Consider the following 24,329-nt stretch of genomic DNA (forward strand, 5'->3'; position numbering starts at 1 on the left):
TCTTTGTAAGGTCGCAACCGGAAGGGTAATGGCAAGCCCAAGCATCATGAAAAAGCTTGCTTGTATAAATTCTATTCAGTACAATACCTTTCAACATCTAATAGCTAATGAGGCTAAATAGCGTTAAGATGATGACTTGCTTTCCGTCTTCAGGCTAGTTTTTGCGTTTTCTAGTATGGACACTCACCACAGTCATCTTGATATGTAGCTAATGGCTAGTTTTGTCCACTACAGTACCTTTTCTACATCCACTAGTATTAAGGGAAATATAAGTTTATTCTTTAAGTCTCATCCCTGTTTTCAAGATGACACTTATCACCTCCTCGGCTTCGCTCTTCTAGCTTGCAATATATGGCTCTTAGTAAATGTCGTTATCGTTGTATTCGATAAAGTACACTTAGAGCATAATTGTAGGACAAACAAACCATGAACATCATGTTGGTTACTGTAGGCCAAACAGTTTTTAACGGAAGAAATATTAATACAGGGAGCTTTCGGAAAATTAGGGTCTACAAGATAGGAATATGGGTCTTCCTTTAGGTGGGCTTACCCACCTCTCTTTTTTCTGGTACATGTGCACACATTCAGGCATGCAAGCAGCACAATAAATGGTCCGTCATTCTCATTCAGTTATGCATTGTCTAGTTTTCCAAGATCCTTCCTTCTTGGTGTCCTTGTAGCATCCACACCAATGTCACTGTCCTACACTATATAAATTACTGCGTAGGCCACCAAACTTGAGGAACCACTCAATAGACTTCTGGTTTCAAACACAGTTTCACCAAAGCCAAAAGCACAGAAAATTTGGACCAAAAGCAAACAAAGCATGCGCAAAGCTGCATGAGCAGCTCTCTTCGCTTTTGAAACCTGCTCATACATCATTTTATGTTTTCATCACGAATCCTTTTTCTCTCTTTCAGAGTCCTGCTCTTCTTGGCAGGCCTGAAGCAAGCTTGCTTTAGCTCTGGAGACAAAAGTAGGATCTGGGTGTGGCTCAGCCACTGATCTTGGCTCCCTCATTGCCATTACTATATAAATAGCAATCACCACATTTACAGATAAAACTGCCAAACATCCACTACAAATTGTGTGCCATCTTGGGGAGAGAGCTGCCATACCTGCACAAAAACTTGAACTTTGTAGCCCAGCCGCCGGCCTATCTCTCTCTCTCTCTCTCTCTCTCTCTCTCTCTCTCTCTCTCTGGCCTACTTTAGCCTCACATAGATATTAAAAACTCTTTCTTTGTTTATTTCTTTCTTTCTCGCGGAGCAGGGAGGTTCTCCACGTTACAGGCCCCTTAGGTGTGAGTTTCATCCCCTGCTGCTTCAAGGTTTTTGGAATTCTTGTATGGCTAGTGGTTGTTCTAGGCTCATCACCCACAGCATTGCATGTAGATCTACTACATGGCCAGAGCCTTCTAGGAAACTCCCGTCTGTCACTTTGGCCGATTTGGAGGTTCTGCAGATTGTGGTTTTCTCTACATATTCTGTCAAAACACTCGCTGGAAGTAAATGCAGTGGCATCAGTGGTTTACCTGGCTGAGCAACAAAAGCAGAGCCCAACAAATGATCTAATTGATTTGGAGGCTTTGCGCAATTAATTGGGTTCTCTTCATGCTCCTGCTACCCTTGCTATCCCTCAGCAAGATTCTCACATTTGCTCTCCTCTTCCTCCTACCCTTTCTCACAATCCCGCAGACCTCTCGAGATGCTTCCCAATTCTTGGTAGGTATCTCCAAGCATAGGGCTTAAAGACAACATCCACTTGCTACTTCTGGAGTGCAACCACCGTTGCCTTCTGAACCTCCACCTTCGGTTCTACTGCGGCACTACCACCACCACCACCTCATCCTCCGTCTTCTTTGTCCTCCGATGGCCAGTATCATCTCTGTTATTACTATTCGGCACCTCTTGCCGATGCACAAATTTCAGAACGAAATCGACAACAGTCTGTAGGGCTTCACGCTCTAGGAACAGACGGAGATAGAATTGAGAGCTTGTCTCTCGAGAATTTCCCACAAGGGAAGGAATTGACCATCGAGTCCAATGATTTAGAACGGAGGAGTCACTCCGGTTCTTGTGCTTGTAAAAAAAGATTCTATATATACCTTCATAAGTTCAAAATAGTCTGAACTCACGAATTATAAGAGGGAATAAAGCATTCATAAAACTATAAAAGCAACAAACACAAGGAAGAAAAAAAAAAACTAAATCGCTTTATTTGCTACGAAACAAAACTAGATAAAACAAAACATTATCTACTGGTAACTTTTTTAAAATTCAATAGTGGCAAGATTCCCCCCTCCTGTCCACGATGACGAAACACCTCCCTATGTTCATCGCCTTCGTGTGTTGATCTCTTCCCCCCCCCCCCCCCAAATGTATGCCTTCAACTCTCTGCTATGATGGCCTCTGCTATCCTTCGCTCCCTCCATTGGTCATCCGCCGGCGCCATTTCCAACGTCCACAAGCACGTCCCCTCCAGTTGCAAGAGAGGCAATAGCCTTGCGATGGGTACGCGTGGGGTAGGCCCCTTAGGCAGTTGCAACATGACTTGCAACAGGACATGAGCGTTGCGCTGGAGATAGGAGAGAAGGACTGCGTGAGAGAGAGAGAGAGAGAGAGAGAGAGAGAGAGAGAGACGTGGAATGCCATGTAGCAACATTTTAAAAGAGGGAGAGAGATTGAGAGAAAACACTTGCATGGCTTGAAGAAGATGGACCAGACAATGAAAGGCTTAAAGCACTCTCGGAAGAAGAGGAAATCGTTGGATTTCCACGGTTATGTGGGCCGGAAGTCTACTTTCGAGGTGGCAAGCAGATCCAAGAAGAATGTTCGTTTGAGGATGACTCAGATTTTTCTTCGCCTTCACGAAGTTCCAATAGTTCGTCGTCCTCTAGTTCTAGTGAGGATGAGAAAAGGCGGAAGAAGCAAAGAAAAAGCAAGAAAATCAAGCAAAGAGGATTTGTGAAAAAAGTCTAGGAGGCATAGAAGGTTGTCACAAGACGTGCGCCACGTGCGAATAGAAAAGAACAGACTGAACAGACTTTTAGTACTTCAATAACAACTGAACTGAAAGAGAGAGACGACACGCGACACGGAGTCGCGGAATTCCACCGCAGAGAGTATTTGCCCCAAACCTTGGCACCTGTCACGAGGACGTGGCAACTACTAACCTTAGTTGTTGGTTTCTTTCCAATGATTTTTGTTTAATTTTTGAGACCCTCTTTTCGAAGTTGCAAATGGTCGGACATTGTATGGCCAACGTGAACAGTAGTTTCATCCGTAGACGGAAAGTAGGTCGGCACTGGAATTCGAATAGTAAGAGGATGTCTAGGCTCAGAGCAAGATCATGTAGGTCCCCCCGTCGCACATAGCAAGTCAGTCGATACTAGGAAGTGAACTCAATAAAGGCATAAAGTCAAGGTGGGACTACCAGCAGAAAGTATCCGACAATTGGGCCACATTGCACTTTTGGATGCGGTCCCAATGAGGATAGATGGTCAGATGACCAGTGGGAGCCCAACGGAATCATCTCCTAAAATTTAGAGAACTGCTATTTTGGGCCGTGAAATGTGTTCGCGTCATTACCTCCGGTATGACTAGGGGAACATTTTACAACTTTGCCGCGACGTCAACTGGGTGACCAGTTGGGAGATTTTTAAGCGGGAAGCCCAATGCGAGGAAATTGCATGTATGAGTGCCAAGTGGCACTTTTTGGTCAATTTACCGAGTCTGGGAGAATAGAACTCGTAACTGACTTTTTGGAGCAGTTTTGGAGGCTGTTAACTTCGATTTTCAGCCATTTCTCTCCACTTTTGAGCTTCCTATGACTTTACCTAGGACATAGGAGCTCATTTTCAGTATTGAAAGGCATCAGATGCGTGTTTACAGGGCTGTTTTGCTGCGTTTTCAGCGATACGCAGGTTTTGGCAGCCATGGAAATCTTCCCCTTTTTGCATCTATTTGTTCACAGATGCATTACAGGTCAAGGGCAGCAGAGGGGGCGCTCGATTTATGCTGTGGGGATGCTTCATTGAGAACCTGTCACAGGTTAAGAGCTATGGAGTGCTTCCTTTCCATTCTATGTACATTGTGGTGCTAGGAGTGATGCCCTGCACGCTACACACTGCTCTCTCTCTCCCCTACGTGCAGTTATGTGATGCCCCACAAGAGGGCTCTTCATTTGACTGATGTACAGTTGTGTGGGTTCATGCTTTTGTGCTGAGGCAAGAGCCTCCTTGAGTAGGAACAGGGGTAGCTAACTGCTACTCCAAAGCAGGCACCGGTGAGGGTCATAACCTCACCGTACAAGTGCGTTTTCAGAGCTGTAAATTGACTGTTTTTCAGCCATACGGACGCCAAAACCATTGGAATAGTGCCCCATTGGCAGAGGACAGTTAGGGGACTGTTTAGGGCTGAAAATAAGGCAAAAAGCAGTAAATACAGCGTGCTGAATTTACTGTTTTTTGGCAGGAATCAGAGGGTTTATGCCAGTGGAAGTGAGTTCAAGCAGGGGAATTGGTTTCGCACAAGTTTTGGGGTTGTTATGTTGCCGAAATTTGGCCTAACAGGTGGTATCTAGCTGGATACAGGTAAAGGATTCCCAGGACTCTACTTTGTAAATTTACCCTCTCAAAGTATAAAGAAATACTGAAAGGGGCGCCAATTTTGGGGCCTACAGGTTGTTGGCGTCTGCTCGGGGCATTCTAGCTTCCGAGCCGTGTGTATATTCAAGTGTTAATTCCTGTCGCAGGTTCTTTTTGCAAAGTGCTATGTGTAAAGTAAATAATTTCGGGTCAAAGCCACGCCTACCACCCCCACGGGCCGGTTTCATGGTTCCATTGCCGGGATATCAATCACTTTTTCCTCAAGAAGTGAGCCTCATTGTTTTGGGTAAAGACACAGAGTACAAGAACGCGGGATTATACTATGGCCGACAAAGGGAAGGGCATTATGGAAGAGGGTTCCTCTTCATAGGACAAACAGGAAATTCCGCAATGTTTGCCCTGCCAAAAAGTGGTCAAATTAGGGCTGATTTTCTGCTGCGTTTTTAGGGTTTGCAAGTATGAACCAAGATGAGATAGGGAGAGGTCTCACGGTAGTAGATTGGCCACTAGATCTACTATGGGAGTGATGTGGGTCTGCCAGGTGACACGCTGCTTGTCGATTCTCTGAGGCGATTGCTTGGACTCTATGACGCATTGGTAATCATTTTGAAATTTGAGCTTGCTTGATCATGGGTGGTACATCAGGTTGTGGAATTATGTTCGTCTGCAGAGGCAAGAGCCTTTTGTACACGTAAAAGTTAAGGGACAGGTTGCAAGATGCTATGTGGTGAAGTTCAAGAACTATCCACCTATGGATGCAAAGTGGATGGAAGAGCATGAACTGTCAGAGTCACCAAATGTATTGCAACTTTACCTTGAGGCCTTTGGGTTACAACCTACCTATGTCCCAACCCAATGTCTGCAAAGCAGGGGTAATGATAGAGCTAGCACATCAAATGTACTCATGGATTCAATGCAACAGCAGTGTACAGTTTGACAAAAGTACGAAGGTCTCATTAAGTCATTTGTACATATGTTTTGACAGTCTTTCTTGCGGATACATGCGATGATAAAAGGGTGCTTATAACACAAGATCATCAGTGGCATGTATTTATGGTATGCAATCGAGGACGTTTGCGAGGGGGGTATGTCACGAGGACGTGGCAACTGCTAACCTTAGTTGTTGGTTTCTTTCCAATGATTTTTGTTTAATTTTTGAGACCCTCTTTTCGAAGTTGCAAATGGGTCGGACATTGTATGGCCAATGTGAACGGTAGTTTCATCCGTAGACCGGAAAGTTGGTTGGCACTAGCAGAAAGTATCCGACAATTGGGCCACATTGCACTTTTGGATGCGGTCCCAATGAGGATAGATGGTCAGATGACCAGTAGGAGCCCAACGGAATCATCTCCTAAAATTTAGGGAATTCTTATTTTGGGCCGTGAAATGTGTTCGCGTCATTACCTCTGGTATGACTAGGGGAACATTTTACAACTTTGCCGCGACTGGGCGACCAATTGGGAGATTTTTAAGCGGCGAACCCGAAACGGGAAAATGCTTGTAAATGTGCCCAAGTGGCACATTTCTGTGCACTTGCCACACAAAGGAAAAGTTGGCGCTGAATTTTAAGCTGAGAGGAGCCTCATTTTGCATCTGTCACAGGTTAAGAGCTATGGAGTGCTTCCTTTCCCCCTTATGTACAGTGCGGTGCCAGGAGTGATGCCCTGCACGCTACGCACTGCTCTCTCTCTCCCCTACGAGCAGTATGTTATGCCCCACTAGTGGGTTTTTCATTTGACCAATGTACAGTTATGTGGGTTCATGCGCAATTGCCGAGGCAAGAGCCTCTTGCACAGGTACTAGATTAGCTAGTGGCTAATCCCCCCGCAGGTACAGGTGAATTTAGAGGGGTTTCACGCCAGAAATCTCGTCCGATTCAAAGGGCAAGTAGCCCTACAGGTGCAGGAGCTTGAGGTCTTGCCACAGATGCGACCGGCACGCGAAACGGAGCCCAAAACAGGGAATTACAGCCTGCTGTGTATTTTTGCAGGTTTAGGGTTTCGGCCCTAAAGGGACCCTAATACCCCCAGGAGGTTCGGGGATGCGAGGGGACCGCTGTACAGGTGAACTGGCGCATTTTCGGGGCAGAAAACAGAGAATTCAGCGTGCTGCAGATTCTCGCCAGGTTTTGCAAAGTGTCCGTATGCGTCGGGAAAGTCGCCTATTGCGTGGGGATACTGATTGTGAAGCGTCCTAGTTCAGTTATGCTGCCGAAATCGGGCCTGAACAGGTGTTTCTTAGCCTAGATTGTGCGGGGCAGCTTATAGGAGATCACAGGTTTTATTCCCTCTGTTAAAGAATAAAGAAATACCGAAAGGGGTGCCAATTTTGGGGCCTACAGGTTGTCGGTGTCTGCTCGGAGCATTCTAGCTTCCGAGCCGTGTGTGTACTTAGGTGTTAATCCTCGTTACAGGTTACCCTTGCAAAGTACTCTGTGTGTGTCTAAAGTAAAGAATTTCGGGTGAAAGCCAAAGCCTACCACCCCACGGGCCGGTTTCAGCACCCCTTTCGGTATTTCTTTATATTGCATCAACACAGTACAAGCCGGTACTCCACGCTCTACACCTTCTCCCAGCAGAGTGCCAAAGAATAAGCCCTCTGCACATATTTAAAGGCCCTTGGCCTATGAAAAGAAGTTTACATGAAAAGCCTTCAAACTTAAAAGCAATTGGCCCAAGAGCAGATGCCCAAAAGCTGCCAGAACAAAAGTAGAATTCCATGCAGCTCACCACGTCAGCAATCAGCGTAAAATGTGGAAATTTGTACAATTGCGCCACATCAGCATAAAATCTGAAAATCCGTACAAGCTATCAGCAAAAGTTCCGGGAACCCGTATAGCTATGCCACGTCATCAGCTCCGCGCGCACGTGTGTGTGTGTGTACGTGTCTTGCTTTATTTTATTCTCTTCTATGACTTGGGCCGCATCAGACGGGGTCCCATAAGTTGATAGGAACTTCTTCGTTTGCTTATTCTTAGGGTTTAGGCCCCTCGGTCAGGATCTGCACAGTGGCTCCATTCTTCAGTGGCTTGACACGTGTCACAAACTACTGACGTATCAAAGCTCTGAAGAATGGACCCAACTTGCAGATCCTGGCCAAGGGGCCTAAACCCTAAGAAGAACAAGTAAGAGAAGAAGTCCTACCAACTGATGGGGCCCCAGTGACATAAAGGAAGTAAAATAAAGCAGGACCCACACACACACTCACGCAAAAACTGATGACGTGGCAGCTGTACGGACGCTCCGCGTTTTGCATTGATTGCTGACGTGGCAATTGTACGGAATTCCGCAAAACATGCTGGCAGTTTTTTGGCATTGCTTTTGGACCAGAAGCTTTTGAGTTTTGAAGGCCTTTCACTGTAACTGCTTTTCACGCCAAGGACCTTTAAATATAAGGTTAGAATCATTCTCTCGCATGCTTCCTGGAGAAGGTGCAGAGACTGGAGTACCGGCTTGTATTGTGTTGATGCAATATAAGGAAATACCGAAAGGGGCGCCAAGGTTTGGGGCCAATACGCTGTGGGGTGGAATTCGCCACTCTATGTCGCGTGTCGTCTCTCTCTCTCAGTTCAGTTGTTATTGAAGTGCTAAAAGTCTGTTCAGTATGTTCTTTTCTATTGGCACGTGGTGCCCGTCTTGTGACAATGGTATCAGAGCATCATGCGTATGCTTTTCTGAAAGCATACCGGTCCTACAAAAGAGCAGACAGAGCTATTGGAATTTTACCATACCAAAAGGCTAAGTATGATCACCATAAAACTCCTAGCTTACTTCAGCCCCTACAGATATCTCAGATACCCTGGGAAAGTATTGCCATGGATTTTATAATGGATTTGCCACGAAGTCCAAATGGAAATGATGCAATCTAGACTATCATTGTAACCGACCTGTTAACTTCAAAAAGGGCGGTAGACTTTACTTCAAACCTTGATTTAGCTTTCACCCATTATTATCGTCTATTAGACCTGTGCTATAATGACACAAGAGAGGGGAATGGGATACAGATGCTAGAATGCATCTGTATGCGAGTCAGACACCAGATTGGCCCCTAAATAGGCGCCCCTTTCGGTATTTCTTTATTCTTTAAAAGAGGGAATAAAAGCTGTGGTTCCCTACAAGCTGCCCCGAACAATCTGGGCTGAATTTCTTCTGTTCTGGCCCGATTTTGGCAGCATAATTGTACTAGGACCCTTCACAGTCAGTATCCCCACGCATTAGATGACTTTCCCGACGCATACGGACACTTTGCAAAACCTAGCGAGAATCTGCAGCACGCTCAATTCTCTGTTTTCTGCCCTGAAAATGCGCCAGATCACCTGTACAACGGTCCCCTTGCGTCCCCGAACCTCCTGGGGGTATTAGGGTCCGTTTAGGGCCAAAACTCTAAACCTGCAAAAATACACAGCAGACTGTAATTCCCTGTTTTAGGCTCCGTTTCGCGTGCTAGTCGCACCTGTAGCAAGACCTCGAGCTCCCGCACCTGTAGGGCTACTTGCCCTTTGAATCGGACAAGATTTCGGTGCGTGAAACCTCTCCGAATTCACCTGTACCTGCGAGGGATTAGCCGCTAGCTAATCCAGTACCTGTGCAAGAGGCTCTTGCCTCGGCAATCGCGCATGAACCCACATAACTGTACATTGATCAAATGAAAAGCCCACTAGAGGGGCATAACCATAAAGAATAGGGGAGAGAGAGAGCAATGAGAGGTGTGCAGGTCATGACATCCTGCACCTCACTGTACATAGAGGGTAAGCCAACACTCCATTGAAGCTCTCCCACCACCTGTGACAGCACTAAAAAACGAGCTCACAGTTGAAAATCACGTTTTTGCCTTCTCTTTAAGTAGTAAATTGGCCTCAGAGTGCCAAGTGTCACTCATTTGTGCATTTTCCCGCTTTAGATCCTCGGGTCTAAAAATATCTCACCTGCAGCCTCTGTTGACTTGGCCACAGAGTAACAAAATGATCCCCATGTCAAACTGCACGTAATGACGCGAAGACATTTTGCCGTCCAGAAATAGCAGTCCCTAAAATTTAGGAGTTTCTGCCATTACATTCTTCTAGGTCATCTGACCCTCTTTATACACTGCAGCCACACACAGAACTAAAATGTAGCCTATGTAGCAAAGGATTCCGCTTTGGCTGGCCAATGACCCCACTTTGGCTAACCATAGTCCTTGTCCAACCTTAGTGCTCTTTAGCCCTCAAGCCTGGACTCTCTCTGAACAGTTTCACACTGGCTATGCAATGCAGGGCAATTAGATTTCCAGAGGGGTGTTTCCAAAAGGTAAAACAAACAAAATTTCCCAAAGAAAGAGAAAAATAAACAAAAATGGAATTGCCACTCGCTGGTGACATACCCCCCTCTTGAAATCTCAAACGTCCTCGTTTGCACCTATGTCGTACATGCTTACAGTCAACACTCGGGTGTATTCAACACCTGTCGACACATGCACAACACATACATGCTCATTGTCAACCCTAGTGTATTCAACACCTCGTCGACACATGTATTGCCTGCGTGTGAACCCTGTCCCAATGACATAGTGGAAGCGTCACACTCTGCCATTGCTTTGAGTCATTAACTTTCCAATGACAAAATGGTAGCGACGCATTTTGCCACTGTCTTTTAGTACACGTTGGATCCAGTAACACTTTCGAGCATACCCAAACCGACAATTTAAGAATGCAGTTACACATGTACCCTTTAATAGAAGCAATTACTGTATCCTTGACAAACTGACAAGAAATACTCACTTCTATAGCACTAACCAAACTTTTGGATATTCCATAAGAGCAATTGCCAAACTGACAATCTGTACAGCTCTAACATTCATGTAACATGCACTTCATTTGAGCTCACTGTAAGTAACATGTACATCATTTCTTTCAGAAGCCATTGTCACACCGACAATCCATGTAGCTCTGAATCTCAAGGGGTCAAGGTAGGTTGCAAACCAAGGTTTTAAGTTCCCATACTTTTAGTGACTCTGCAAGTTCACTTTTTTCCATCCACTTGACATCCAGAGGTGAATAGCTTTTGAACTTTACCAAACAGCACCTTGCAACCTTGCCTTTTCTTTTCTTTCTTTATGTGCCAAAATCTGTTCCGGGACCAAGATCTCGTCAAGTTCCTCGACTTCCGGCTGATCTTCAGCTGGCACATCGCCCACACAGGGTCTGAGAAGACTCACGTGAAACGCATTGTGAATCTTCCAACTCTCAGGCAATTTCAGCCTTTATGCAATATCACTGATTTGCATACTGAGCATCGAAAACAATCTTTCTGTGCTCTTCATCTTGATCTTTGGAGATTAACCTATGATCTACCCTTCTGCTGTCACTTTTATTGGGCTGAGAATTCTCTTTTTGACCCAATTTTGGCAACATAACTGTAGTAGAAACCTTCACAACCAAAAATTCACATATCCAAGTGATTATCCACGCATAATAGAGCACTTTTGCAAACCTATCCTGGAAATTCAGCACGCTGAATTCTCTGTTTTTAGCTCCTAAAATGCTCCAGATCACTTGTATTACTATCCTCTAGCTTTCCCAAAGCTCTTGGGACAAAAAGCCATCAAATAGGGTCAAAACCCTAAATCTGCAGAAAAATACAGCAAGCTGTATTTTCTTCTTTCGGGCTTTGTTTTGCGTGCCAATCGCACCAATTCGTAGCCTTTGATCTTCTGCATCAGTAGGACTACTTGCCCTTTGATTTACACGAGATTTCTCGCAAGAAATCTTGTTAAATCATCCTATACCTGTTTTGAATTAGCCTTTAGCTAATTCGGTACCTATATGAAATCATTCCAAGTGGAAGGAGTCTGTCCTTGTAACAACAGTGTATTCCACCACTGACTTGCTCTTTTTTTTTCGTAAAACTGGCAGCTTTCCTGACTTTAAATGCTCCTTCCAACAAATGCTTTGTCAAACTGTTCGAGGAAAGAGAAAACCTTTGTCCTCTCATCAAAGCAATTGAATGTGTCAATGGACTCACTGATCATCTTCTTTGTATGGCTTTAGCTTATCCATTGACTCCAAATTGTCAAAAGAGAAAGTTTGCATAATGGGTACACCTGTGGGAGCCATCTGTACTCCCTGGCCAGTAACATGTTGATGTCCAGGTGTCATATTCATTGATGGGATTGAAAAACCAGCCATACCCAAGTTACCTTGTGACACCCCAAACTAACCTTGTGTGCCCTGAAATCCAGGGTGCAAACCAATGTTTGCATACATGGGGTTGGGCACCATGCCTTGCATACCCCTAAACACTATTCCTAGCATGCCAAAACTGCCTTGAACTTGATGTGCTATTGATGAAGATTGTATGAACTCCATAAATCTTGGATTCTCCATCAATTGCTTGAACATGGTCACAGCAGTAACAACCTGCAAAGTTTTCTCTGCTTGACCTGAACTCTCGCCAATTTCATGTGCAGTTGGAATAGGCTATCTATCCTCTAAAGAGGAACCCTCTTCTTGTTGCCATCCATCCTGTATCCAAAGAAAGACTCGTAGCCTTTCTCACCTGTATCCAAAGAAAGAATCTCGTAGCCTTTCTCACCTGTAAATCCAAAGAAAGACTCGTAGCCTTTCTCACCTGTATCCAAAGAAAGACTCTCGTAGCCTTTCTCACCTATAAATCCACTCGATCTACTTTCAAACTCTCTGTGTTTTCAAGGTCATCCCAAACTCTCTTTGTGTCTTTAACCCAAATTGACCAAGGCTCACTTTTTGAGCAAAAAGTGATTTAATCCCGTCGATGGAACCATGTAACCAGCCTGTTAACTTCAAAAAGGGCAGTAGACTTTACTTCAAACCTTGATTTAGCTTTCACCCATTATTAGTCGTCTATTCTACCTGTGCTATAATGACACAAGAGAGGGGAATGGGATACAGATGCTAGAATGCATCTGTATGCGAGTCAGACACCAGATTGGCCCCTAAATAGGCGCCCCTTTCGGTATTTCTTTATTCTTTAAAAGAGGGAATAAAAGCTGTGGTTCCCTATAAGCTGCCCCGCACAATCTGGGCTGAATTTCTTCTGTTCTGGCCCAATTTCGGCAGCATAGTTGTACTAGGACCGTTCACAATCAGTATCCCCACGCACCAGATGACTTTCCCGACGCATACGGACACTTTGCAAAACCTAGCGAGAATCTGCAGCACGCTGAATTCTCTGTTTTCTGCCCTGAAAATGCGCCAGATCACCTGTACAACGGTCCCCTTGCGTCCCCGAACCTCCTGGGGGTATTAGGGTCCGTTTAGGGCCAAAACCCTAAACCTGCAAAAATACACAGCAGGCTGTAATTCCCTGTTTTAGGCTCCGTTTCGCGTGCCGGTCGCATCTGTAGCAAGACCTCGAGCTCCCGCACCTGTAGGGCTACTTGCCCTTTGAATCGGACAAGATTTCGGACGTGAAACCTCTCCGAATTCACCTGTACCTGCGGGGGATTAGCCGCTAGCTAATCCAGTACCTATGCAAGAGGCAAGAAAGTACCTATGCAAGAGGCTCTTGCCTCGGCAATCGCGCATGAACCCACATAACTATATATTGATCAAATGAAAATCCCACTAGAGGGGCATAACCATAAAGAATAGGGGAGAGAGAGAGAGCAGTGAGAGGTGTGCAGGTCATGACATCCTGCACCTCACTGTACATAGAGGGTAAGCCAACACTCCATTGAAGCTCTCCCACCTGTGACAGCACTAAAAAACGAGCTCACAGTTGAAAATCACGTTTTTGCCTTCTCTTTAAGTAGTAAACCGGCCTCAGAGTGCCAAGTGTCACTCATTTGTGCATTTTCCCGCTTTAGACCCTCAGGTCTAAAAATATCTCACCTGCAGCCTCTGTTGACTTGGCCACAGAGTAACAAAATGATCCCCATGTCAAACTGCACGTGATGACGTGAAGACATTTTGCCGTCCAAAAATAGCAGTCCCTAAAATTTAGGAGTTTCTGCCATTACATTCTTCTAGGTTTTCTGACCCTCTTTGTACACTGCAGCCACACACAGAACTGAAATGTAGCCTATGTAGCAAAGGATTCCGCTTTGGCTGGCCAATGACCCCACTTTGGCTAACCATAGTCCTTGTCCAACCTTAGTGCTCTTTAGCCCTCATGCCTTGACTCTCTCTGAACAGTTTCACACTAGCTATGCAATGCAGGGCAGTTAGATTTCCAGAGGGGTGTTTCCAAAAGGTAAAACAAAAGAAATTCCCCAAAGAAAGAGAAAAATAAACAAAAATGGAATTGCCACTGGCTGGTGACAATCATAGACAGATTCAATAAGCAAGCTCATTTTATTCCAGTAAGAAAGACCATTAAAGCTGATCACATGGCCAAGATCTTTCTGGCCCAGATTTTTAAGCATCATGGTATGCCTAAAACGATTATCGGTGATCGCGACCCACGAATGAACAGTAATTTCTCGCAAGCACTTTTTACGAACTTAGAAACTAAGCTGATTTTTTCTTCAGCTTCTCATCCTCAGACAGATGGACAAAGCAAAATCGCTAACTCCACAGTCCTAGACTTTTAAAGTGCTATGTCTCATATAACCAATGAGAATGGGAGAAGTATCTACCTCTCGTAGAATTTGCTAAAAGTAACACTGTACATTCGTAGAATTAGCTTATAATAACATTGTACATTCCTCTACTAGAAAAGCTCCTTTTGAGGTTATTTATGGCAAACCACATCTTCCCCCAATCCTTCTCACCAAGGATAAGATATTTGCAACTAATGAATTTGTTCGAGACCTAGATACCAATTACATGCAAGAGAAACGCGCTATCCTTAGATTTCAAGAAAAATAGAAGAAAACACCGGATAGACATTGTCGTGATCTCAAGCTAACTGAAGGACAATTTGTTCTTCTTAAGTTTGATAAAGCGCGACTTAAGAAACAAGCCAAAAAGGAAAAGTTGTAAAACTTTTCAATAGATTATATGGCCCGTTTAAAATTACAAAACAGATAAATGATGTTGCATTTAGATTGGATCTTCCAGAGACTTGGAAAATCCATAATGCTTTTCACATGAGCCTTCTATGACCTTTCATTGAGCCTCCTACAGAACCAATTACCGAAGATCCCCCTGAGGTAGATGAACTGACAAAACACTTCTTCCATAACAAATCATTCACCATTAGGAATTGCTGACGTGTCAAGCCATTGAAGAACAGAGCCAACCTCCAGATCGCGGCCAAGGAGCCAAAACCTTGAGAAGAAGCAGCAGAAGAAGAAGAAGAAGAAGTTTTACACACTTACAAAGTCTTGACGAGTGGCCTATTTTTAAAGAAGAGTTCCCACCAACTTACGGGACCCCGTACGATGGGACCCTAGTGACATAAAGGCATTAAAAATAAAGCAGAACACACTCAGAAGACTTTGCACATCAAAATATGATGACGTGGCCCCTGTACAGACGTTCCGCAATTTGCGGCGGGTTTTTAAGAAAATCCCGAAATCTTAGGGAAGTGTTTTTTTGGGGTCAACTTTTCATATTTAATGCTTTTAGACTTTGGGGCTTTAAATATGAGCCTTGGGCGCCCTCTCTGGCACTCTTCAGTCTGCAGATTGCAGAGGAGGTGCTCCTCGATTGTTGTACTTTGCGAATCAGCCATAATAACGAAATACCGAAAGGGGCGCCAACACTTGGGGCCAGTGCTCTCTTGGGGTGGAACTTTGCCACTCCCCGTCTCGTGTCGTGCATCTTTTTCAGTTCAGTTGCTATTTGAAGTGCTTAAAGTTGTTAAGTTTGTTCTTTTCTATTGGCACGTGGTGCCCGTCTTGTGACAGTGGTATCACAGCATCAAGCGTGTGCTTTTCTAAAAGCATATTGGTCCTACAAAAGAGAAAACAGAGCAAACCACAGACTACTCGAATTTTATTTGAAGTATCTTCAAGTGCCGACCCGGGACTTATTAGGCACTCCCACCCTTACTTCATCGCTCATCACGCGCGCTCCCGTCTTCATCGCTCATGTCTTACAGGGCATAAGCCAAAAAGATCACTCGCAAGAGAAGGATCCAAGATTTGTTTCGAGTCACTATTTTTCTCAAAAGCAATGCCATGCAGATGTTGATGTCTAAAGCTACCAAGCCGCACACTCCAAGGACTTGGCAAGCTTTCAAGAAAATCTTTTCCCGAAGTTATATGGTTTCTGACATCTTCCTTCGGAGTGCAACGCCTGGCAGAGTAAGGTATCCTGAAATGATTGCCACCGAAACCATGGACAACTATAACCAAAGGTTTCTCGACGTGTACCTTCCGGTGTCCTTTAAGTTCATTTCCTTGGAGGACCAGTGCGAGCGCTACACCATTGGACTACCATCACCATTACAGGGATACTGTCTCTCCATGCAAGAGCTTATGGACCATGCCGCAGTCGGCTACAAGCTCATGAAAGGAAAGTTGGAGTTTACCAAAGAAGAACCTCCGGCCACTAACCAGAACTCTCAGCAACAACGAACAAATTCTCGAGAAAACCAACCTCAACGGCCTCGTCTGACACAACGTCAACGAGACGCCTTGTTACAAGAAGGTCGATGCTTCCAATGTTTCCAAACAAGGCATACGTTCAATACATGTCGTGAGCGAGCCTCGACGTCCTCAGCGCAACCTTCTGCTCCCACGTCAAACAGATCCCCGAGGCCACCTCCGGCCAAGAAGGCTAGACCTGCTATTGGACTAGTAACCGATACTTATGGTATACAACTCGAGAGTTTTAATGAATTATGCAGAGCTTATGGAAAAGTCAACAGCTTGAAAGCCCTTATTTTCTTTGACCCCAGAGCTATGGAGAACTTCATCCATCCAAAATTCTTGAAGCAGATGCACTTTGATTATGATGTAGAGGGTGGAGAAATTGAAGTTGAGCTAGCCACGTGGACAACTCAGAAAGTGGTACCGCTCATTGGTGCACTTCCAGTGACTATACAAGATTATTATGGAAAAGCCGAGCTAGCCACGTGGACAACTCAGAAAGTGGTACCGCTCATTGGTGCACTTCCAGTGACTATACAAGATTATCATGGAAAAGCCGATTTCCACATTATGAAGTTGGGCAATTGCGACGTTCTCTTGGGCATGCCCTGGCACGACAAGAATGATGTAACTCTCCAGGTCCGAAACCGAACCATAACCGTGATGCAGAAGGGCAAGCCAGTTGTCCTCAAAGTTCGGTTGTCCGAACAAAGCCCTGAATGACCTCTCTAGTTGTTTTCTAGTTAGATACTTTTGAACATTGTTTGAGAAAGTATTGTTTGAAATGGATGTTGTCTGTTTTAAACGTGTCTTGGTGCCGATTTGAATTGTTTGAATCTGGTTTTAAATACTGATTTCAATGATTGGTGATTTTACTCCCAGGTGGAGAAGTGAGAAATACTATTTTGGTATTGTTTGAACCTCGGAACGATGCAGACCGATGCAGACCGATGCCTGGGGAGCTTTTGGTTGTATGCTTGAACCTCCAAGCGCCGTAGACTGCGGTTTGGGGAGCGATACAGTCCTCTGAGCTCATGGCCCGGACCTTTTTAGGTTATTTGCGGGGGGGGTGACGAGGTAATCATTGAGTAGCTTCATACCGCAGACCATTTGTCTCGGGGAACATGCATATGTAAGCATTTGTGTTGCATTGTGATGTGCGACTTCCTAACTGGATGAAATTGCCTGGGTATGTAATTTTAGTGCATCTCAAGACACCCATGGAAGATCAATGCGGTCTGGGCCTTGATCAAAAGAGCCGAAAGGAGAAGCCAACTCCTTGATCACAAGAGCCGAAAGGAGAAGCTAACTCCTTAACAAAAAGAGCAAACTGACTGTCCCTCGGAATGTCCCTCGTAAATTTTTCAACTAACTTGAGTTGTTTTGTAGATATAATGTAATCGTGGACGATTACTTTCTTTCAAGAAGGGGGGATGTCACAAACTCCTGACATGTCAAAGGCTTGAAGAATGGAGCCAACTTGAAGATCCTGGCCGAGGGGCCTAAACCCTAAGAAGAACAAGTAACAATAGAAGAAGTCCTACCAACTTATGGGGACCCTGTCCGATGGGGCCCCAATGACATAAAGGAAGTAAAATAAAGCAAGACCCACACACACACTCATGCAAAAACTGATGACGTGGCAACTGTACGGACGCTCCACGTTCTGTGCTGATTGCGGACGTGGCAATTGTACAGAATTCCGCAAAACGACTGGTAGCTTTTTGGCATTGCTTTTGGACTAGAAGCTTTTGAGTTTTGAAGGCTTTTCACTGTAACTGCTTTTCAAGCCAAGGGCCTTTAAATATGAGGTTAGGGCTCATTCTCTAGCATGCTTCTTCGAGAAGGTGCAGAGTATGGAGTACTGGCTTGTACAGTGTTGATGCAATATAAAGAAATACTGAAAGGGGCGCCAAGGTTTGGGGCCAGGTCTCGTTTAAAGAACAGATTGAGCGGTTTTGCTGCGGACTTCCTACAAAGAACCCCATAGATGAGATCTTGACTCAGAGAACCCAACTGACTTCTAATAATGAAAGTAGAAAGAGAAAGAGTTCCCAAGACAAAGAAAAGAAAGATACACGTCTCTAACAGACTCTTCGAGAAACGGCTATCTATCTCAAAGAGGGGAAGTGTTTTGGTTGCGGGGAATTTGGATAAATCTCCGCAAAGTGCAAGAATAGACTGAGGACAGGCCAGAGAGTTCTAGAGCAGCAGAGGAATGTGGCAAAAAAGGCAGATGAAAACAGAACTGGTACCACATTGCGTGGGGCCCGAACCGAAACAGATGGACGAAAGTACAAACTTTGCCGCACCTAGGGCAAAGTGAAAGAACAAGAAGCCCTCATTTTCTTTGATGGAGGAGCCAAGGCCAACTTCTTTTCACTTGAATTGGCGGCTCGATTTGGAATTACGCCCAACAAGCCAAGGCCACAGGCGAAGGTAGTTCTAGCGGCACCTAGACGGGATAATGCCATTACACCGATCATTGGCAAACTTCGTTTGCAATGTCAGGGGTGTTTAGGGCACGAGGACTTCTACGTAATGCCCTTGGGAGGTTGTGACGTCCTCCTCGAAATCCCTTGGTACCAAAAGAACAATGCCATGGTGTAATAGACTTGGACACTCCAAGTCAAGAATCAATCGCGACAGCACCAAATAACCACTTCAAACAATTCACAGATCACAATAAATTTGCACTGGCCCGGCGGAGTTCCGCGCCTAGAGATATTGGCCCCAAAGACTGGCGCCCCTTTCGGTATTTCTTTTTGTATTAATCAATCATCAAAGTACAAGAGAGCGGTTAGGGTTTCACTCTCAGACTCTGCGTCCAGATGCTCTGAGAAGTGAGGCCCTCACCGCTAATTTAAAGGTTACAAGGGATGCCCAAAAGCAGAGCCCCAAAAGCTTCAAACTCAAAAGCCCTGAAAGCAAAAGCATATGCTCTTTCTCTCTCTCTGAGAGTCCCAAAAGAAATGAAAAGACTTTTTCTCTCTCTCTTTCTCTTGCTATTTGCGTAGAAAAAGCAAAACTTACGTCGCTCATTGTTTAAATTTTTTATTTTTTTCAGCCTCCGTGATTTCCGGAAATTAGGGTTTTTGGCAGAAATTAGGGTTTCTACTGTCTGCCACATCATCACTTTGTGACATACCCCCCTGTTGAAAGCATTGTAATCGACCGCGATTACGCTTGCAAAACCGACAAAAGCCATAAACCGTCTTAGCAGACAATGACTGTTAGTACCTACGTACTAGGAACACACATCTAGCACATGTACAAAATCGACAGTCACATCACACGACATCACAAGACATCACCAGACATCACAGGACATCACATGACATTCAACATTCATTCAGATCTTAGAGCATGATTTATCGGCAATGTAGCTAGCAATCACATCTAGGTCCAATCGGGACCTCATCGATGTCCGATGGACTAACCCCTATTGCAACCATGTCTATTCGAGATCAAGTAGACCAAAATGCTGTAGTCATTTCGTCTATGAGTTCCTGCACTCAAAAGAAGTGAAGAAACAAATCAGTATCATTATCAGGAATTCCATTTCATAAAGTCATACAGCAGAATACTGCCATCTCTCAGTATCCCTGAAGCTCAAGGAGACATCAGTGACTTTAGTATCAAAATCAAGGCATCTGTTGACAAGGGAGCGAAGTGACTCCCCTCTTGTGCATCCCACTGCACCAGATCTCCGGCCAAGCTGAATTCTGGTTCCGTTTGGTGTAGACTATGCTAAACCAAAACATCGAGGTAAAGTTTCACAATCCGAGGAGTATCTGCTAGGTCCTCCTCCTCCATCCACTTCGCATCAAATGCAAGAAAGTTCTTGAACTTAACCAAGAACCGCCTTCGGACTTTACCTTTCTTCGTATCGTTATGTGCCAAAATCTGTTCAGGAACAAGGATCTCCTCGTTTTCTTCCACTTCGGGTTGCTCATCAGGCTCCCCATCATCAAGCACATCACCCTTAACAGGTTTCAAGAGACTCACATGCAATGCATTGTGAATCTGGCAGTTTCAATCGGAAGGAGACATCATTTATCTTGTCAGTGATCTGGAAAGGTCCGTAGTATCGCATACTAAGCTTTGGAAAAAGTCTCTCCTTTCCCTTTTTCTTTCGTAGGCGTGCCTTCTCAAAACGTAAGAGCACCCAATCATCCTCCTTCAATTTCAAGTCGCGACGATGGCGATCCGCTGCCTTTTTCTGTCATTCTTGAGACTCCTGCAAAGTCTCGCAAACCTTGGCAAAAGCCGTATCCAAATCTCGCGAATATTCATCTGCTTCAAATATCTAATCTTTCGTGCTCAGGAAGGATGGAACCTTCGCAGCACTTTCAACAATCCCACATGGCGTCTTCCCCGTCGAAGAGTGTATCGTGTTATTGTAGACAAATTCCACCAAAGGTAAGTTCTTTTTCCATTGAGTCTTTTGATTCGAGATACAAGACTTCAATAAATCTAAAATCACTAAATTGGCAATCTCAAATTGCCCGTCAATCTGCAAGTGGAACGATGACGAGAACTGCAACTACATGCCAATGTTCTCCCAAATTGCCTTCCAAAACAAACTCATAAATCTGGGGTCTCTGTCGGAGACAATCATCTCAAACGTGCCATGTAATCGGAAAATCATCATGATCATTCTGTGTTCGCGGGAGATCAAAAATGAAATCCATCGCTATACTTTCCCAGGTGCGGGTGGGTATGGTTAAAGGCTGTAACAATTCCTGTGTCTTATGCCTGTCAAACTTGACCTTCTGGCATACTGCGCACAAACTCTTCCACATCCTTTTTGAGTCTCGGCCAAAAGAAGTATCTCTCTACCCCTTCATGGTGGTAGCAATGCCACGGTGACCCGTAAAAGGTGGACAATGGCATTCAGCCATAACCTTTTCCCGCAACGGCTGTGTAACGCACAACATAATCTTTCTCATCAAGTAGCCTTCCCGAAGGGAGTATCCAGCCATTGTCTCTCCATCCCGTATCCGTGTGAAAATATCTACAAAATCTGTATCTGTGGCATACGAATCGACCATATCCTCGAAGCTCCTCTGATGTATCACGGAAATAGCCAAAACCAATGGCTTCCGAGACAAAGCATCTGCCACCACATTCTTTTGTCCCTGCACATGGACAATCTGGAAGTGGAACTGTGACAAGATGTTCGCCCACCGCATCTGCTTTTTCGAAAGCTGCTTCTGTGACAAGAAGTAGCGCAAACTCTGATGGTCTGTAAAGACAGTACAATCCGCTCCGAGTAGGTAATGTCGCCACTAAGTAAGAGCATGGATAACCGCCAAAAGCTCTTTCTCAAAAATCTGTGCTGTCATCTCCGGCCTAGAGAACAAACGGCTCTCATAAGCTATGACATGGCCTTCTTGCATCAAGACCGCACCCAGACTACGACCATAAGCATCACAAAATACTTCAAATGACTTTTGCAAGTCGGTAAAGTCAAAATAGGTCCTGTAGTCAATTTCTCTTTCAATGTCTGAAATGCAGTCACCTCTGTGGGTCCCCACGAAAAAGGTACTCCTTTCTGTGTCAAGATATGCAAAGGGGAAGCAACCTCTGCAAACTTTCGAATGAACCGCCTATAGTACGAACACAGTCCCAAGAAGCTTTCAACTTCATAGACATTCTTCAAATCAGGCCAATCACGGATCCATTTGCACTCCTGTTGTTGACACAATGTGTCCCAAAAAGTGTATCTCTGGTAGAAAAAATTCACTTTTCTTTGCATTAATCACTAACTTGTGATCTCGTAATGCCTGAAAGACCTGAATCAGATGATCTCTGTGTTCTCCCTCATTCTTGGAGAAAACAATGATGTCGTCAAAGAAAGTGCCAACAAATAGCCTCTACTCTCGAAAAATCCTGTCCATCATCCGGTTAAATGTCGCAGGAGCATTGGTTAAGCCAAAAGGCATCACCAAAAACTCAAATAACCCAAAAGTCGTCCGAAAAGCTGTCTTGTAGACGTCTCCCGGCGCTATCCTGATCTGATGATATCCACTCTTCAAGTCAATCCTACTAAAGCACGAGGATCCATGTAACGTGTCAAGTATATCATCGATCCTAGGAATCGGAAATCTGTTCTTGATGGTGATTTTGTTGAGAGCTCTATAATCGATGCACATTCTCCAAGATCCGTCTTTCTTCAAAACCAACAACACTGGAGAGCAATACGGTGAAGTACTAGGCTGGACAAGACCCTTTTCCAAGAGGTCTTTCACTCGGTTCATAATCTTTTCATTCTGTACTCGGCTCACACGGTAAGGTGGCCGGTTCGGTGGCGTGCTTTCAGGTATCAGATCAATGGTTTGATCTTCAAGCCCTCTGAAAAGCAATCGACATAAATGTGGAGAAAAATCTTGGCGTTCTTTTGATCAGGTCAAAACATATTCAACCTTTATCCATCGTTCAATTCTCTCCCAAAAGAATGAGTAAGAAACTGAAGTTCATCAAGTACAATCTCTAAGCCCTTCATTTATCAAAGTCGCTTTCTCGGCCCGGTAGTCAACCACGGCGTAGTTCTTGTGGTACCAAGGGATCCTGAGTAGAACATCACTCGCGTGCCCTGAACACCCCTGTCATTGCAAACGATGTTTGCCAATGCTCGGTGTAATGGAAACATCCCATCCGGGTGCCAGTCGAACTACCTCCGCCTGTGGCGTCAGTCTGTCGGGCGTAATTCCAAATCGAGCCGCCAATTCCAAGTGAAAAGAAGTTGGCCTTGGCTCCTTCATAAGAGCTTCCTGATCCTTCACTTTGCCCCAAAAGCGGCAAAGTTTGTACTTTCATTCATTAGATTCGGTGCAGGTCCCACGCCATGTGGTACTAGTTCTGCTTTTCTATCTGCCTTTTCTGCCACGTTCCTCACCTGCTCTCAAACTCTCAGGCATGTCGTCGTCTTTATCATTCTGTTCTTTCTGTGCCTTTTTAGGGCACTTCGCGGAGATATGTCCATGTTCCCCGCATCCAAAGCACTTCCCCTCTCTGATGAAGCCAGCTCTCTCCTCAGGAGTAAGCTTGGGTTGTTCATCCTTTTTCTCTGGGTTGCTCTTTTTCTTTCTACTTTCATTCCCAGAAGTTTGTTCGGCTCGTTGTGTCATGGCCTCATCTATGGGGTAGGTCAGACTGCCAGAATGGCAAAGCCCCGCTTCGCATGACTCATCAACTCCTAAATAGAAGCTGACTTCTGGTTCAAGCAGTGATCACGGATCTCTGTAGGTAGACCCAAGGTGAACCGCTCAATCTGTTCTCGGAACGAGATCTTCTTGAATGAAGAGGCGGGTAGAAAAGAGCTCCAAAATCTTTCACAATAAGCATTGATTGTATCTTTCTTAGTCATCCAAAGATGGTTCCAAGCAACTCGTATATCTCGTTCATATTCGTGCGTCAACCAAGAAGAAATAAAAAGCTTTTTAAATTTCAGCCATTTAACTGGCGCAGTCTGGTTTAAAAGAAGCGTGGACCACCAAGTACGAGCATTTCCCTTAAAGTAAGAGGCAGCTCTCCGAATCTTCGAGTGCTCTGAATAGCGTCCTCCCGCGAAAGCAATGTCAAACTGCTGTATAAAAGACAAAGCCTTCGAAGCATCTGAGTATCCTGAAAAAGTATCAAACTTGATCGAGTGGCCACCTTCCTTAAACTCTCAGACTTTCTTGCTTTTATCTTCGAGAAAGTCATACTGGTTGGCTTTGTAAAAATTCTTCTTCTTCGCATAGAAGTTTCCATCATCAGAATCTGAGCTGTCTGTACACGAGTCCTCAGTAGAACTGTCAGTCTCTGGGCGAGATTTAGCCTTCTTTGCCTTTTTCTTGCCCTTTCCGAAGCTTTGTTTCTTGCTTCGCTTTTTACCTTTTCTGTCTTCTTCGCTCGAATCTGAAGAGCTAGAAGAACTGTCAGAAGAAGAAGAAGAAGAACTGGGTACTCCTTCAAATCGAACACGCTTCTTCCGTTTCTTTGCCTTGTCAAAAGTCGACTGACGACCCAAATATCCCGGGAAGTCAGTGCTTTTCTTCTGCTTTTTGCCGTGCTTTTTGGCTTTCTTTTGCTCGTCGAAAAGCTGAGCAATCCGTGCATCAACCACATTCTCCAGTTCCTTCTCCGTATATTTCTTGGAGGCAGAAGGTTTCTTGAGAGCGGGTTTCGGGAGTGGGGTTGTGGTTCTCTGCCACTCCATCTGTACCTCTTCCAAAGAGGT

General features: G+C 44.8%; 1 protein-coding gene across 1 annotated transcript in view; it reads right to left on the minus strand.

The window, feature by feature from the left end:
• Window positions 1–827: 827 nt before the first annotated feature.
• LOC147434894 (uncharacterized) overlaps window positions 828–24,329 on the minus strand; it is a 57,793-nt gene continuing 34,291 nt past the window's right edge. Inside the window, exon 2 of the mRNA XM_086491286.1 lies at window positions 828–1,118. Coding sequence (XP_086347412.1) covers window positions 895–1,118 — 224 coding nt within the window. The 3' untranslated portion in view covers window positions 828–894. The remainder of the gene's footprint in view (window positions 1,119–24,329) is intronic.

Source organism: Adiantum capillus-veneris, chromosome 19, assembly GCF_014529385.1.
Source record: "Adiantum capillus-veneris isolate H3 chromosome 19, ASM1452938v2, whole genome shotgun sequence".
Lineage (NCBI taxonomy): Eukaryota > Viridiplantae > Streptophyta > Polypodiopsida > Polypodiales > Pteridaceae > Adiantum > Adiantum capillus-veneris.